This window comes from Heloderma suspectum, chromosome 3 (assembly GCF_057233095.1).
Source record: "Heloderma suspectum isolate Gila_16-S chromosome 3, 16-S_ref, whole genome shotgun sequence".
In the NCBI taxonomy this organism is placed as follows: Eukaryota; Metazoa; Chordata; class Lepidosauria; order Squamata; family Helodermatidae; genus Heloderma; species Heloderma suspectum.
The window spans coordinates 261,234,339-261,251,755 of NC_139460.1; the positions used below are offsets into that span (position 1 = coordinate 261,234,339).

The following is a 17,417-nucleotide window of genomic DNA, read 5'->3' on the forward strand; positions in this document are numbered from 1 at the left end:
CTGCGCAGCATTCAGTGTGCTGACTCAAACACCAACACCAGAGCAGGAAGCTTCCTACACTGTACTGGCAACTCTCCACTCTGCTTCTTCAGCACCTTTCCCCAGTACCGGGTCAGCTTCCTTTTACCCCAACTATATGACAATTTTCTTACTCTAGTACTGACTTCTGCTTGAACTCCAGTGCTATATAACTATAAGACAGGAAGTATGGAAAGATACCTACAGTTCCATGGTTTCCGTAACTTCATCCCTGCTAGGAGAGAGGGAGAGTGTCAATAGGATATCTGTTGCCACTCCCACATCCCTCCCACAAAGGCTGGCCAGGAAGAAGCTAAGCCCCTGTTCCCTAACCTAGACAAGGAGCTAAAACGAAGAGTACTTTAGCACTTTAACAGAGAACCCAGATGGCAGGACAGTATAACCCAGCCTTCCCCAAGCTGGCACCTTCAAGACGTGTTGGACTGCAAGTCCCATCATTCCATTGACCATGCTGCCTGGGGATGATGGGAGTTGCAGTCCAACACATCTGGAGGGTGCCAGGTTGGGCAAGGCTTCCAATCCTGGGCACCTATTGAATTGCTAAAGAAGCCCTGGCCATTGACAAAACTAGTAGCCCCAGCACCTGAGTTACTGGCTAGCGTGGCTCCTGTGTATATACGTCTTGGTACATGCATCTTTGGGGTCTGCTACTGGCATCACACAGCCAAACTGGGGATAGGGAAATTTAACCATGAGTTCAGGAAGAGAGCCACCTCAGTGCTGCCTTAACACCAGAAATCTTCCCTAGTCAGATAAGCAAGAGTTTCTGGAGCTTGCCATGTCTGTAGTGTGTGCCTAGGTTCATAGTTTGTTGTGCTCCATAGAACCTAAATGACATAAACTGAATGGAAACAAGACCAGCATGGGTGTGGCTGCCACTGGACCAGTTTTACCTGCATCCAGTAAGGGAGAAAGCACTGTCCCAGTATTAGTAGTGAGAAGACCAGAAGCTTCATTTCCTAGGGAAGGCAGGTAGCACCACTCTTGTGAGACTCTGGAACACCCAACTTTCTATTAGTATCTTCAAAGCTGACACTATCACAAGGGAGAGGGGATTTTATAGCTATACAATGGCAGCCACCCCATACCTGGAGTCATGCTCCTAGGCAATGGAACCACTGGGAGGCTTCCACCTTTGGCCCCTACAGGGTGTCTATGCTATTGTTAACAGAGAATGCTGGGCATAGAAGAGAAGAACATAGTCGAGGAGATAGCAATTTGGTGTCCAGAAGTGACAGTGGGGATGAGTGGGGTGGAACAACAGGTGAGAAGGGAGGTAGTAGGGGTCAGAAGCAGCAGGGGTGGAAATATGAAAGGAGAGGCAGCAGGGAAAGGAAAGCCCAGGTGGGGAGGAAGAAGGGAGCAAGAACAGTGGGAATGCTGGAAAAGGGGGGTCAAGAAAATGTGCCCACGAGCCTCCAGAAAATGTCATGTGTGCCTATAGCTCCAAAAAGATTACCTAAGCCTGATTTAATCCATGGCCATAGGAAGAGTGACAGACAGAAATATGAACCATCCTTACTCGTAGAAGTCATCCATTAACATTTTGCGGTAAAACTTGGCAAGCCGCACAGCCAGGATGATATTTGGCACCAGAAAGACAGTGCACCAACCCAGACTGAACCAGAAGCCATTCTAGACAAGGAAGAGGGGAGGGAAGCTGTCAGTGTTAGTGCAATAGTATTTCAACTGCCTCACTGTAGCTCCCACCTTCATTGCTTAAGGTCATGCCCCTGAGAGAAGCATCACTACTGAGAGATATATCCTCACCTACTTCCTACCGATGCATTTCCCATATATGCTCCCAATTTTGCACTAGAGCCACCCTCAGGTACATTCTGCACTCCCTACCCCAGTGCCCATTCAAGAGACATGGCTGTCATATGTCAAGAGAGCCACTGTGGTGTAGAGTATTGGACTAAGACTAGGGAGACCTGGATTCTGGTCCCCACTCTTCCATGAAGCTCACTGGGCAACATTGGGACAGTCACTGGCTCTCAGCCTAATCTCCCTCACAAGTTTGTTGTGAGAATAAAATGGAGGAGGATCATGTATGGTTCCTTGGAGGAAAGGTGGGATATAAATGTAGATAGATAGATAGTTGTTTCTCTAGCTTCTCCCCACACTCCCTCCCAAAGTCATGACTCTCCAAAGACTCAGCAAACCCACTACCCAAACAAAGTTGGCATTCCTGCAGACCTCCCACCTACAATTTACTCCCACACCCTGAGCTATAACTACCATCTCTCCACCCTCTTTTTGTCACCCTATTATCCTTATCCATGTGGTCCCATTACATCTATCAATCCCATCTGTCCCAACTACAATGAATGCTGCCCTCTACTGAGTCCTGCTGATTCCCTCACCACAGAATCAATGATGTAGCTGCAGAAAACGGTGTTTGCACTCTCCAGTGCCCAGGCTGCAGGGCCACAGCGACCCACTTCCCCTTTTATCTGCCAGCAAAGGAAACAAGAAAACAGGATGACTATCAAAGGAGAAGACCCACACCCATGCTCCCCTCCTGGGCTAAGAACCTCCTCACCACATTGTTCTCATATATGTGTTGCCAGCCCAACTCAACAAACCCTACCCCAAATTGATAGGAATTGTGAATCCAACAACTCCACACTGCCTTTGTGTCCTGGAAATAGGGAAACAACTCAGTATACTTTCAATAAGATCAACTTGGTTTTGTTTATATATGTATCCAACGCCACCTGTGTATGTGGCCGTAAGACTGGCTCACAGATGCATGCATGCACAAGTGTGCATGTTTACCTGGGCATGCAATTTATTATGACTTTTAGCGTCAATACATTAATGGCTGACTGGCCTGGTTCTGCGTACTCTCAAACAAGTATTCAGCCTCTGTCAGCTTAGATATGACTGGATAAGTGTACAAGCAAGGGCGGGCGGGCAGGCAAGCAGGCTCCCATCTTGCCATCACCAAAGGTTAAGACCAGTCTCCAGGAACATCAGGTGACATTACTTACCTTGCTCTTGGCCCAGTCTAGGTATGTCTCAAAGAAACCCACCACGGAGTTCACAAAAGCCAAGGTCTCCTAGATGTATGGACAGAAGAAAATGGGGGTGAGGATAGAATAACCCTTTTCAAACTCAGGAGTTCACTTCTGGGACTTATATACCCCTTTACATACAGACTCCATTTATGGCTGCAGGAAAGGGAATGGAAATGAGGCACTAGAAAACGGGGTGGCGGGAGGGAGAAGGCGAGGCTGATACATGCTTGATCAGCTGGGAATCACATGTCCCACCTTGAGGGCACAAGTCCTTGCATGTGCTTCTGCTTCTCTCTGCTGTATTTATTATTTATTGTATTTATTGTATTTTTATACTGCCTTTGTGGAACCAACTAAGATAGTTTACAAAACGTTTAGAACATAATCAAATAAAACATAGTAAAGCACTAAAAACCCTAACAATGATTTTAAAAGCCAAATTAAAAAGACGTATCTTGATCCCTTTTCTAAATGCAGAGAGAGTGGGGACCAGTCACAGTTCCATCCAGGGAGCATCCCAGAATTTGGGAGCAACACAGGAGAAAGCCCTTTCCCACGTGCCTGACAAATGGGCCTCTGCAAGCAAGTGTGTCTTCAAAACCAATTGGTTCATAGCATGTCAACTGGCACTTAGGCCCCTGCAGAAGTGTTGGGGATGGGCCTCAACATTACATTATGTGAAAAGGGCTAAATCCAGACCTGGAATGTCCACTGTGTACACCACTCCCCATCAGGGAACACGATCAATGATGAGAAGAGGACTCACATTCTTGACAACTTCCTCTGTCCGCAGCTTAAAAAATGTTTGAGCTGTCTCAATTTGCAATAACGTGGAGTTCACCAGCACCTAGCAGAATACAATACTGTTAGGTTTACTCCCTGGCAGAGACCATCTCAGGAGCTGCTGTTCGCACACCATGATGTTCCATGCAGCCTACTCAGAAGAACACCTTATAAAGCTGACATGACATATCCCGCATACATGTCCAGATAGGCCCTTTGATATGCAATAGCACAGCCTTGCTGACTGGGTATGATAGGAGTTGCAGTCCAACACATCTGGAGGGCCACAGGTTGGGGAAGGCTGTGCTATAAAAAAATAAAACATGACTGGACTTCAAGGACTGGAGATTATAAATATTTTAAATAAGTTACCCAGCACCATGCGAATTCCTAAATGCACTAGTGCTCCGGTGCCAATCTTTAACACCATCTGTGTGATGCCCACCAACTCAACCTCCCTCACTGTTCCTAGCAATCCTAAAAACCCTACCCTTGTAAAGTCAATGCCAAGGGAAACCCTTGCACTTCCTAACTGGCACCTACTAACATGAGTTCACACATTCTTGCTTATGCGATGAGGCCTGAGCAGATTGTCTGCTAGTGATCCTTCTCCATCCCTCAAATATCTAGGAAGGTGCCCTTTGAGGAAGCCTTTAGGAGCTCTGGAATCAAAGCCCATCTCCCAGGTTTGCCCTCCACTCAGCCCTGAGCCGCTTACCGGAATCTGAGGCAAGTTCTTCTGCAACCTCTGGATGCTGCTATTGAGGACTTTCTGAGGGCAAAGAAAGCTCATTAGAGAGGATCCCTCCTCCAGAACTGAAAGAGCTGAGTTGGAAGAAGGTGGGACAGGGGATACCAACCATCATACACACATGCAGGAATAGGAGCAGCCTTCGCATGGCAAAGGTAACAACTAGATAACAACCCCACCTAAAGAGCCCTCTTTCAGGGCCACACCAGAACCCAGCCAAAGGAGATAAAGAAGGTGCTGGGGGGAGAAGCAAAACTCACAATCTCTGGAGGAAAATGGATGTTCACCCACTTCTGGATCTTGTTCAGCTCATCAGCCTGATCATGTAGCTCATTACTGGTTGCATTGGGCTGAAAATGATTGTATACAGCCACCACTGTCAAGAGATACTGATGGGCTATTGTTTTCACGCGCATACACACACAGACCAGCATGGGGCCACATTTAGTGGACTCCTGTGCCCTGTACTTCCATCCCCTCCCCACTCCACCCTCTCTCAACAATCATCCCTAGTTCAAACAATGTCCTCCATTTCATAGGCACCACTACCCAAAACTCCCTGCTGTGCCTCTCTTATTCTTGCTGCAGTGCACTGCAAATCCTACTTGGCAGGTACATTTCCATGAGGCAATTTAGGATACAATTGTTTTCCCATCCTCAGTCAGCATGTGACATATGAGAGCCAGCTAGACATGCAAAATCCCAGGCTCCCTGGAGTTCAAATTCTGAAGGGATTCCCCGAAGGTACCATTAGAAGGGGAGCTGAGGAAGAGAAGCACTGTGGGAGAATGGGGATATCCTGCCCAGGCACCACTCACTGTCTTTCTTGCCAGATTCCTTAATTCATTTGCCAAGGCAGACAGATTCTGTTTTGTCATGTTCTGGTTCATCTGCACAAGAAAAAGACAGAGAACACACAGGAGTCAGCTCCTTGGGGGAAACAAGAGACATGGGAGTGAGTAAGGTCCGGGGCTGGGGGCAGATTAAGTTTGTGCACTTCGTAACATGTTCTTTCCATCATGTGTTAATTAACACATTCATTGACAAGCCATTCTTTCTCTTCATCCCAGCTGTGGGATGACCCTCCCTGTCCAATGAGCTGTCAGACAGTAATCAGGTGCCCTTTTCTGAGTGCCCCCACCTGCAAGGGTTATGTGGTGGAGAGGTGGCGTTTTCTGTGCTGGTGGAACTCCCTCCCAACAGTGATCCATCAGCACATTTATTACCCTTTAAGTACCAGACAATGTCTGTCTTGTTTACTTGGTCTTTTAGTAGGTAAATTGATTTGTTGGGTGGTTCTGTCTGCTGCAGACTACCTGAGTGCTGCTTTTTTTATGTAGAATGGCATCTTTTTATTATACTGATGCATTTATCAGATTAGACTAGACATAATTTTACATAGGTTTTATTAAACCACCTTGAACAGCAACTATGGCAGAAAGATGACATATTTTTAATGAAATATGTCATCTTTAACTTTTTTAAAAAACCACCCATCTCTTCTAGACAAAAAGCTCCACAACTCAAGTACGTCTTCAGGCATTGCTGGGCAACTGCTTCCTTGTTTGGCTGCAAGTTCAAACACTGGTGTGAAGGCCACCCAAGTCTTCTCTAAGCACTACCTTTTCTCCTGGGTAGACTGAGCAGCCACCAATAAACTGCCAAGACAACACCAATCCAGCAAGCCTTCCATTGTCAGTTAATCTCCATTTCCTAGCTGGCAGAGTCCCAGCTACAGTTGCTGGGGAACAGCAATTCATGTCCCAGCATGTGTGAATAACGCTCATTTTTCTGTGGGGGTGGAGACTACACTAATGTCATTGGCACATTTAATGGTGGCCATGATGTCACAGCAGTCCCTGCCAGCCAACCCAAGCCCTTTTGAATGGCCTCCACATTTATGCCATGATTCTTTTTTAGACAAGGCAGAACTCACAGATACCAGGCCCCCATAGAGCTCGTGTTCTAGAAAGGAAATTGTCTTATGATAAACCCTTCCTCTCTTCGTCAACCCTTTTCCTTATTTCCCATCTCACTTGTTCCTGAGCAACAGCAAAGTCCAGATGCAGCGGCCCATCCTTCATGCTCAGATCCCGCATGAGCTGTTTCTGATCCTTGTCCAGGAGTTCAGTAGAGCCCACGCTGATGTTAATTTTTTTCAAGGATGAATCAATATCACCTGTGTACTGCAGGAGCAACAGAAAAACAAGGTGAGCGGGCACACAGCGCACAATAATCTGGTACATTCTCTGAGGCTCTCCAGGGGTGGGGTGAAGATATGCTCCACATCAGGTCTTCAAACTATACCCACTGAGGATTCAAAGCGGATACTGGAAGGTCATTCCGTTTATCTTGTGGCAGGCATGATTTACCTATAGGCCCCATCACTGACCTCACTGATGTTGAGGATCTTATCCAGATGGATGAAATCATCCATGTGAAGGCTGCTCCACAAGGGGCCGTTGCTCTTACAGCTCCTGCAAGAAGGAAAACTGAGCTAAGAAACCAGGATGCACTATGCTTTGTCAAACAGTAACGGGGTGACAGCATCATATAAACCAAATCAGACTGCCTGGCTTTCCCCCAGGGACCAAGAGCCAGAATCTCTCCTCAGGCACCAGGGGATTGCTGGTGATATAACTCAACAGGTTAGGAAAATGGCTCCTAGGTAAGAACTATAAGGAAACAGCATGACCAGGAGGCACAACAGCCATGCCGGAGGGTGCTTGGGAGAACAGCATGGCTCATGTTGATACTCTTAGCGCAGGGGTGAGAACATCAAATCTGGCCCTCTGGGGGTTCCAATACAGCCCTCTGAGATTCCCCAGAAGGCCACACCCCTCCCCCAACCACCCATCTCTTGGTGATTTCCCAAGGTTTGTGCAGTTTTTCCAATTTCTAGAAGGTTGAAGCACCTCTCCTAAGGTGTAGTTACTGGCAGTAAAAGCTTTAAGCTAAAATACGCTGGTATTTGTGGTCCCTGGAATGTGGCCCCAGAGAGTGTTTCTTGACGTGGAATTCGGCCCTTGGCTGAAAAAGGTTCTGCATCCCTTCTCTAACAAGCTCTTGGCAAGAGTGGAGAAATTGTAGGTCTGAGCTGGGCTTCTTGCATTAGGATGCTTAGCATGGGTGGGCAAGGTTCATTGACACTACATGTGGATGAGCAGATGATCTTATCTCCCCCCAGGTCCTCCTACTGCATGTCTTTCTCAGTGTACACCATCAGGCCTGTAGTTCTCAAATAACCTCAAGAAAAGAACCTCCCTCCCTCTTTGCAAAAGCCAAGACCAAAATCACGGCAGGCATGGTGTCAAGGAGGAAACCAACCAGACAGCCTGGCACTCACTTGTACAGACTAGACAGGGTCACATCAGAACTGTTCAGCTGCATGATCCGTGTCAGGTTTAATTCGGGGATCAACCCTGGTGTGTCCAGGAACTGGAAGGAGATAAACAGCAGTTGTTAGGATTATTGTGGAGTAGGCCCTGCAACCTCCATGATACCGGCAGCTATAAGCATGGTGCCTTTAAGAGAAATGTGGCTTGAGCCAAGGCAGGAAATGTAAGCATTAACAAAGGAGATTATTGAGCAGTTCATGTACATAAGGCTAGATGGCATTACCAAACCAATCAAAACTGCATGTAGAAAGTCTCAAGGCATGCAAGAGATAAAATAATTGAACATGCAAGAAACCAGCCCTGAAGTGAATCCCCCTCCAGATTAAACAACTTCCAGGTGTAAGGATGGGAATTTGTCTACTTTGCAAAGGTTTCACAATTTTGCATAGTAGGAGCTCAGCTCCTCTGGATGGAGCACTGATTCTCAAGAACCACCCTCTTTCATATTATTGATGGCTCTGGTAGCAGGGTGATCAGCCTTATTGTTTTCAGCCAGGAAAAGCCATTCTCAATAGTTGAGAAACTTCCTGCAACTTTTGTACTTTTGCCATGAGATCAAAATCTTTTTATAAAATGTATAAAAAAACCCAGATTTCGTGCACTCACGGTGCTGGTTTTCAGTCGCTTCCAATCATAGCTGGATGACCAGTACCATCTGGGTCCTCGCTACTGAACCCCTCAGACTTCTGGCCCACCCACATTTTGGCAGGAGCTCCAACCAATCTCTCTCAGAGAGAGAAAACCCCAGAGTCCCCACTACCTTCATAAAAGCTCTGAGAGAAGTACCCAGAGGCTACTCGACACTGCAGTTCTGTCACTTTTCTGCTGTTTCTTATTTTAACCAGACTAAGCCATCTGGCTGCTTAGGTCCTTGCCTTGCCACAGCCAAAGGTCCACAAAAGCCCCTTTTAAACAGACACATTTTTCCTTCACCTGCTGATACTCAGGAATTTTAATGTGCCCCAAACTCTAACTACAGGAACAAGTCACGCGGACTCATGGAGTGGTGTCTTTGAATTTCTATGCTATTTGCAGAAGCTCCTTGTACAAACTGTAGCCTCCTACTCTGCAGTTTTCTATTTATGTTGTGTGTGCACTTCAGCCAAGGTAGCCTCCTTCCCCCATCCCCTTTTATTACTGTGACCATGCATCAGGACTATCCTGATCGCACCACCTCCCTAAAATCCTTTTCTTCTCCCCACTCTTACAAGCTCACCCTTAACCTTTCTTTTTCCTTTCCTATCAATGTTAAGGACTCCAGTTTACTTCATCCCAAACTCTCAACCTCTTCACACACACAAGCCCATCCCAGACCAGGCTGAACTGTTCACACATGTCTGCGGCCTAGCTTTAAGTACAGTGGTTTCTGCCACTGAGAGAAATAACCTAACTTCCCCGCAATCCAGTTCTCTTTCCATTTGCTGAGAGTTTCTCACATGTTTATGTATAAGTTTTTAACTGTTTTGATCATAAACACGCTACCATATTAATTTCCCTGATTAATGAGTGTATATTTGACATTCCTGTTAGCTTAATATATTCCCCGTTTTTTAAAGGAGCTTGCTCATGTATATTTATGGATTATTGGGTTTTGTCTTGTCAAAGACGCACTAATGCCAAAGTTAAAAAAAGACCCCTGTATGAATATTTGTCCTGAGCACATGCAAAAGTTTGTACATGCATCTAGAGAAGAACATTCGGTAACACAGTTGATGAGATTCCTTCTCCACCTATTCAAAATAATGCATGGAGTGCTTCCTCCTAGCTCTGAAGCCCTCCACTCGTCTGTGAAACATCTGGCTGCCTTTGGCCTACCTCAGCAACTTTCACAGTAAAATGGTGTGATTGACAAGAATGGGGAAAGGGGAATTAGAGTCCAGGACTGCAACGTGAGGTTGCAGTGTGGGTTCTGATTTGGGATTTAGGGATACCTTGGCCAGCTCTATAGACGTGAACTAACTTCCCCTGATCCACATTAATTCCCCTGCCTTCTCATTCCCACTCCTGAGGGGCCACAGTAACATCTATGAATACAACGGTAGCCTGGGGGACTTACCTCAAGGAGACGTCCACTGGCCCAGGATTTGCACACTAGTGTGTAGGTGTTGCCCCCTAAGAAGAATGTCAGTCCAACCAGCAGCATCAGCAGCCATGCAAAAATGAAGCTGAACCCAGCACTCCTGTCAGGGAAGGTCAGAAATAATCAGAAGCCTGAGACTTCACTGGAAGTCTGAGACTTCACTGGAAAAGCAGCCATCAAAGCCCTTACATGTTCCCCACAATCAACCCTTACATTAATGGTGGCAATTCTGACACAGGCAGTCCAGCAAATAAACACATGAAGCAGCTGAAGATCTATAAAACACCCCAGGATAGGATCAGAACAGCAATGTGTCGAAACAATCAGCAGGCATAGATGGTTGTGTCATTCCACCCGTAGAACTACAGAGTGTTCCTTGGTTCTTACAGACAGCCCCATCCTATCTTTTCCTAGCAGGAGCCTGTGCTAAGTACACAACATAGATTGTACGCTAGAAATCTATCCAAGGAATGGCATCAACATAACCAACATTATACAGAAATGTTCTCTTCCTCTGTGCTCTCACAACCCCAATGCCATAAAACAGTTCAGCAAACTTCTGTCTCTTTGGCCATGATCAAGAGGGGGACTTTTTGGGTGACCCCATCCCATCCTGAGATGGAAGACAGAAAGGAAGCAAAGACTCTTACGCCAAGAGGAAGTTTCCACCAGAGTGGGAGAGGCAGCCCCGACTGATAGGCATCATCTGTGGGTCTAGGCCAAGAGCCCCGAACAACAGGCCCAACACGTTGAACACAATGATCCAAAGCACCAGACAGCAGAGGCAGATGCCAACTATCCACCTAGAGTGAGAGAAATGAGTCTAGTCAGGTGAGTACAGTAGTACCCTCCAAAAGAAAAAGCAACTAAGGGAGGGAAGAGGTCAAAACCTCCCCAACTGGGTAACATGCCAGACCTCTGCTAAAACCAGTATCAGAAGGACTACATTCTGTTGGCATGTGCAAAATTTATCACCAAAACATGCAACAAGAGGAAACAATCAGAAAACATGAGACCCCATTCAAGCCCATATATGAACAATGAATGGTAGAACAGTGGGGAAATATAAATGCTATCTGAGCCAATTAACCAAATTAGAAGGGAGACAAGAATTATACCCTTAAACTTTTGCAGTTTTGTTCCCATCAAAAATGCTGTGGGAGCACATCAATGTACCATGAAACTACACATCAGAGGCTTCCAAAACAATGACCAGAGAGGCATCAGCTCTTCTCTTGAAGTACAACTCTCACACATTGTCTACAGCTGTTATTTTAAGAATGTTAGTGATGCAACCCATTAAATAGACAGCAGGGACAGAGGGCATCCATTTCATCTGAACTAAAGCAAGCCAGACTTTCTGTGCTATGGATCTATCATGGCCTGAACTAAACCAAGGGATTCTGCAACCTACAATACTCTGAGCAGGCTTTGGCTCCTACCTGTAGCCATCATAGGTTGCAACGGTTGGCTCATAGCCATTCGCTTTCTTAGTGATGTCATCCATGAACTCAGAGACATTCCCCAATGCACCAAGTATGGAAAAGACGTCATGGATGTTGTTGGTCTGATCTTTGACATGTTGTAGTTGACCCTGTGCCTCTGCAAGTTCAGAGCAAACACAGATAAACCACTGTACTTTGTGCACTATAGCAGACTACCTAGCACACAGCAGCCATCATCTCTGTATTCTAGATGTGCAAGGTACGGTGCTTCATATCCAATAGCCTAGCAGGTCTCCATGCATATACAGTTCTCACCACACCTCTGCAAAGCTCATATAATTCAATCCTAATATTACTTGAGAAACATGTATTACATAGCAGATAATCCACAGGGATAGAAGACGGCAAAGTCTGGTGGTACTGCCGTCTCTGAATCCTGGCTATTTTTCCTTGACTCAGTTCCCATTAGGTGGAATGAAGTGGAGTCAGAGGCAGGTAGGATAAAGAAAAAACTGTGGATTGGGACTAGGAGCACAAAAATAATTGCAGGAGCAGGTAAATAGTTGCACATGGGAGGAATGGAAAAACAGCAAGCGTAACTCAGGAACCTGGGGATGTCTAGCCAAAGAGATTGAAAAATGATGGAAGCTGTGCTTATACAGACAAGCACCATTTGCAAGAGTGGAAGGCTTACAGAATTGTGCAATTATGTGTCCCAGAATTGAAATAAATAATTGCAGTCCTTTACAAAAGCAATGTAATCACATGTGTAAGATGCTATTTAAAAAATAAAAATAAATAGGTAGTAATATAATAGTGAGGATAAGAATTGACCCCCACCCTTCAGACTGACACCATACATGTGGTGACTGGGAATCTCACTAACCTCTTCATGTATTCAGTACCTAAAGCCAAATGCAGTGTCCACCCCCAGCAGGGCAAACATCACCAGCGAAAACAAAAAGGACATCAGTTTGGGTTTGCGGAGGAAGCCTGCAAAATTGAGGCTTACAAGAAACTGAGGGAATAACGGCATCCCAGCAGAGAAAAGAATCCAAATTAAAAACAAAGATGAATATGGGAGGTGAACAGTGGAAACAAGCGGTTTGGAAAGATGGGAATAGAGCTGCATGGCACAACAGGTTTGCTGGGTGACAGTATAAATGTGCTGAAGTACGTGTGCATGATTTAGAACAGGCGTGGGAGACCTCAGGCCCAGGGGACAAATCTTGCCCTCTGGGGGTCCCCAGATAGCTATGCCCCCTTTTCCTGGTTCCACTCCCTTTCACCCAACCATCAATCATTTGGTGGCTTTCTGGGTTTTGTGTAGTTTCCCTCCATTCTAAAATGTTGAAATGCCTCCCCTAAGACTTCGTTACTGGCAGTAAGAGCTTTAAAAAAAATATGCTGGTATTTTTTTTTAATGTATGGCCCCTTTTGCCTTCCGCCCTGTTCCATTTGCCTTCAGTCCTGCCCGCCACTGGAATGCAGGGCCCCGAGAGCTTCTCCTAAACTGAATTTGGCCCTTAGGCTGAAAGAGGTTCCTTACCCCTGATTTAGGAGTATCTCTGTGTGAGTGAGGGACAGATTATAAAATATCTTTTTCTTATACATGTATACAAAAAACACTGTACACCATTGTGTCAAAATCATGTTATTTTGCCACAAGTGCATGTCTTTGGAAGTTGCAACATGCAGCTGTTTTCATGTACAGTACATGAAAGATGATAGGGTATATGGGTTTACACCAGTGTGGTATAGTGGCTAGAGTGCTGGACTGGGAGTCAGGAGATCTGGGTTCTAGTCCCCACTTGGCCATGGAAGCTCACTGGGTGACTTTGGGCCAGTCACAGACTCTCAGCCCAACCTACCTCACAGGGTTGTTGTTGTGAGGATAAAATGGAGAAGGAGAATTATGTATGCCACCTTGAGTTCCTTGGAGGAAAAAAGGCGGGATATAAATGTAATAATAAATAAATAAATAAATAAATAAATAAATAAATAAATCTTTTCCCTATTCCCATGTGCACCTGTCTATGCAAGAAATATTGTGTGTGAAGCAACCCAGAGGGCCTCTTCTCTCTAGAAAAAAAAGTCCTGCACAGAAAACACACATACACTTTTCCAGGGACACCTTAGGGACTAACAGATTAATTTGGAAGAAGCTTTTATTGAAAGAGACGTACTCCAGATGTTTTAGCTGACTTGGAGGGGTGAGAGTTGTAGGTTAAAACATCTGGAGAGCCACAAATTGCCCAACCCTGTTTTTTTCGTTTGTTTGTTTTACTAAAACCCACTTTATTAACTGCATGAAATATCTGGACAATTTCCTCTCCTGTTTTTCCTTTTAGTTTGGGCAGGGGCTATAGCTCACTGATAGAGCATGTGCTTTGTTGCACAAGATCCCAGATTTAATCCCTAACATTTCCAGTTAAGGGACCTAAGATAGGATCATAGAATCATAGAATCATAGAATAGTAAGGTTAGAAGGGGCCTACAAGGCCACTGAGTCCAACCTCCTGCTCAATGCAGGAATCCAAGTCAGAGCATCCCTGACAGATGGCTGTCCAGCCTCGTCTTGAACGCCTCCAGTGTGGGAGAGCCCACCACCTCCCCAGGTAATTGGTTCCATTGTCATATTGCTCTTATAGTCAGGAAGTTTTTCCTGATGTTCAGTCGGAATCTGGCTTCCTGTAACGTGAGCCCATTATTCCGTGTCCTGCACTCTGGGATGATCAAGAAGAGATCCTGGCCTTCTTCTCTGTGACAGCCTTTCAAGTACTTGAAGAGTGCTATCATCTCTCCCCTCAGTCTTCACTTCTCAAGGCTAAACATGCCCAGTTCTTTCAGTCTGTCTTCATAGGGCTTTGTTTCCAGTCCCCTGATCATCTTTGTTGCCCTCCTCTGAACCCTCTCCAGTTTGGCTGCATCCTTCTTAAAGTGTGGTGCCCAGAACTGGACACAGTACTCCAGATGAGGCCTAACCAGTGCTGAGTAGAGGGGAATTAGGACTTCCCGGGATTTGGAAGCTATGCTTCTATTAATGCAGCCCAAAAGAGTATTGGCCTTTTTTGCAGCCACATCACATTGTTGGCTCATATTCAGCTTGTGATCGACAACAATTCCAAGATCCTTCTCGCTTGTAGTGTTGTTGAGCCACGTATCCCCCATCTTGTAACTGTGCATTTGGTTTCTTTTTCCTCGGTGCAGAACTTGGCATTTATCCCTATTAAATGTCATTCTGTTGTTTTCTGCCCAGCACTCCAGTCTATCCAGATCACTTTGAATTTTGTTTCTGTCTTCCAAAGTATTAGCTATCCCGCCCAATTTTGTGTCATCTGCAGATTTGATCAGCATTCCCTGCACCTCCTCCTCCAAGTCATTAATAAAAATGTTGAAGAACACTGGGCCCAGGACTGAGCCCTGCGGTACCCCACTCGTTACCTCTCCCCAGTTTGAGAAGGTCCCATTGATACGCACTCTTTGAGTCCGATTCTGTAGCCAACTGTGGATCCATCGGATCGTTGTTTCATCTAGCCCACTTCGAGCTAGTTTGCTCATCAGGAGATCATGGGGCACTTTGTCGAAAGCTTTGCTGAAGCTTTGCTGAAGTCGAGGTATATGATGACTACAGCATTGCCACGGTCTACAAGGGAGGTTACTTGATCAAAAAATGAGATCAGATTTGTCTGGCAGGACTTGTTTTTGACAAATCCATGTTGTCAAATCACGGCATTGTTGTCAAGATGCTTCCAGATGGATTCCTTTATCATAGATCTGTAGAGTTACTGCGAGTCAGAGTAGCCTATACTGAGCTGGGACCATTGAAGGCAGCTTCATATATCCACATGTGATGAACTTACACATGTCAGTTTCATTCTGTGCATACACAGCAGCTAGCTGAAATTCCTGACTTTTAGGTAGAAAATTTCATGATGCATGAAGCAGCCCTGAATGTGCACATTTGAGAAACAAGTGATTGTGATCTCCAGTTTGTATGTAAAAATTGTATCTGTAGAACAAGTCCCAAATATAGGAAAAACTGCATTATAGCACAACTCCAAATAGTTATATTGAACCATTAAGCTGGTAGGGTAAATTTCATATATTAATTTGAGCTAATCAGACAGAACTTTAGCAGAACATCTCTGATCTCTGAGGCCATTATAGGAGTAACTATTGACCATTCCCCAGGGAATTGCCTTTCACACAGTACATGAAATGGAGAACAGGATATGTGCTGGAGCTACTTACCAGTCACCACCTTTTTTGTTTGGTTGGAGACCATCTGTGGTATATCATCCAGGGCCTTTCTTGCCTGCCAGCATAAGAACCCAGGATAAAGACAGACACAGATAAAGACACAGACAAAGAAGACACAGATCCCGAAACCACATATGCTATAATATGGCACCAACCTGTTCCAATAACAGACAAAGCCATGACAGGATACACATACTATTTTCCAAAGGCAAAGCAAGCCAACAATACCCATAAGAGGGCACAGAGGATAAGAACATTCACTAGAGGCTTGAGAGGTCAGTGAACTCCATTGGCCCAAGGCTCCATCTACAGTTCACTGCATGGTGCCAGCACGTCTGTACCTGCTGCACAGCCTCTTCTGGGCAGACCATCCTGGCACATTGCCACTTGGATTAGACATTCTGCATGGCCCGTTTGAAGAGCAGGAGAAGAAAACAGGGCCCAGAAAAAAAGGGATGTTACCTTCACAATAGTGGCACTGGGGTCTTTGCTGTTCAGCTTATTTATCAGCTGAAGTGGCTGTTTGAGATCAGGAACCTGTGGGAGCAGATAAGAGGGTAACTTATCTATCTATCTGTATACACAAACAAACAAATAAACAAACTGTTAAGCCATGGAGAATTGTGTTCTGGGTGGGGTGAAAATCTGTGTTTCACTCAGTGTTTCACTGATGTAGGTGGGAGAAAGCTGCCATCCATGTAAGTATTTGTATAATAACCTAAGAAGAACCATGTTGGAATAGTCCAAATGTTTATCTAGTTCAGTGTTCTGTTCACATCGTGATCAACCAGTGTCTCTAGCACTAGAGGTAATATATATCACTATCATAACTAGCTGCCACTGACAGCCTTATCCTCCATGAATTTGACTTGCATATTTATGTACTGGCAAGAGCTGGTGAACGCATGCATATGCCTCTTTCAGACATGCTCTGCCATTGTGACCAGCCTCGCCCCCCTTTGAGTTACAACCTGATATGCTTTGCTCCACTGACACTGGCTTCAGCCTCTCCTGTCCTCGTGGTAGTCTCACCCAAAGGCTCTAATCCCACTTATCCCAAGGTAATTAATTGTCTACTTATTGATACATAGTTAAATAATTGGGCATTTCTGTACTGCCTGGGCAGTTCACAAAAAAATGACCTTTGTTTCATGTTCTCCCATAATCCACCATTCCTATCCAAATTGTTCTCTGCCTTCCCAACCCCACTTTACCATGCTTAGATTGGCCCCAGGCTTCAGGTCGTTCACTGACACATTTTGGCAAGGTGTACTACAGTTTGTCAAGGTTTTGTTGAGCTCATCTCTCACGGTGGTCAGTTTTACATCCAGCTCCTTCTGCAGATTCTGCAAGTGATTGGCTGAATTGTTGACTGTATGGAGTTCCTGTTCCACATTGCTAATTGCTGCAAGAGACAGAAGAAAAGACCTGAGGAGGATCTTTCCAGTCTGCATGGTGCACCCTGTTCATGGGTAGTTTTTATCAAGGGAAAACTACCCCTCAAACATGAACTACAGATAAAGAGACCTAAATAAATGAGTCATTGGCAGCCCTCCACCCTTAACTCAGGGTCTGGAAAAAAGAAATACAGCCTTCTTTTTTGTCATAGCATCTCTCAGGATGAAGTTGGCCAAG

General features: G+C 45.3%; 1 protein-coding gene across 23 annotated transcripts in view; it reads right to left on the reverse strand.

The window, feature by feature from the left end:
- Positions 1 to 17,417, reverse strand: part of LOC146351110 (prominin-1-A-like) — a 48,226-nt gene that overhangs the window by 3,371 nt on the left and 27,438 nt on the right. For 8 of the 23 annotated variants that reach the window (XM_084846539.1, XM_084846541.1, XM_084846538.1 and 5 more), the window contains exons 8-24: positions 16,997 to 17,187; positions 16,245 to 16,319; positions 15,774 to 15,837; positions 11,517 to 11,676; positions 10,725 to 10,877; positions 10,051 to 10,174; positions 7,943 to 8,034; positions 6,989 to 7,073; positions 6,633 to 6,782; positions 5,415 to 5,486; positions 4,857 to 4,946; positions 4,564 to 4,617; positions 3,829 to 3,909; positions 3,036 to 3,104; positions 2,406 to 2,495; positions 1,562 to 1,674; positions 224 to 250 (exon numbers count right to left, since the gene is read on the reverse strand). In XM_084846539.1, coding sequence (XP_084702665.1) covers positions 224 to 250; positions 1,562 to 1,674; positions 2,406 to 2,495; positions 3,036 to 3,104; positions 3,829 to 3,909; positions 4,564 to 4,617; positions 4,857 to 4,946; positions 5,415 to 5,486; positions 6,633 to 6,782; positions 6,989 to 7,073; positions 7,943 to 8,034; positions 10,051 to 10,174; positions 10,725 to 10,877; positions 11,517 to 11,676; positions 15,774 to 15,837; positions 16,245 to 16,319; positions 16,997 to 17,187 — 1,690 coding nt within the window. Of the gene's footprint in view, positions 1 to 219; positions 254 to 1,561; positions 1,675 to 2,405; positions 2,496 to 3,035; positions 3,105 to 3,761; positions 3,910 to 4,563; positions 4,618 to 4,856; positions 4,947 to 5,414; positions 5,487 to 6,632; positions 6,783 to 6,988; positions 7,074 to 7,942; positions 8,035 to 10,050; positions 10,175 to 10,724; positions 10,878 to 11,516; positions 11,677 to 15,773; positions 15,838 to 16,244; positions 16,320 to 16,996; positions 17,188 to 17,417 lie in introns of all 23 variants that reach the window. The other 15 variants (XM_084846547.1, XM_084846543.1, XM_084846546.1 and 12 more) reach the window with 4 other exon arrangements.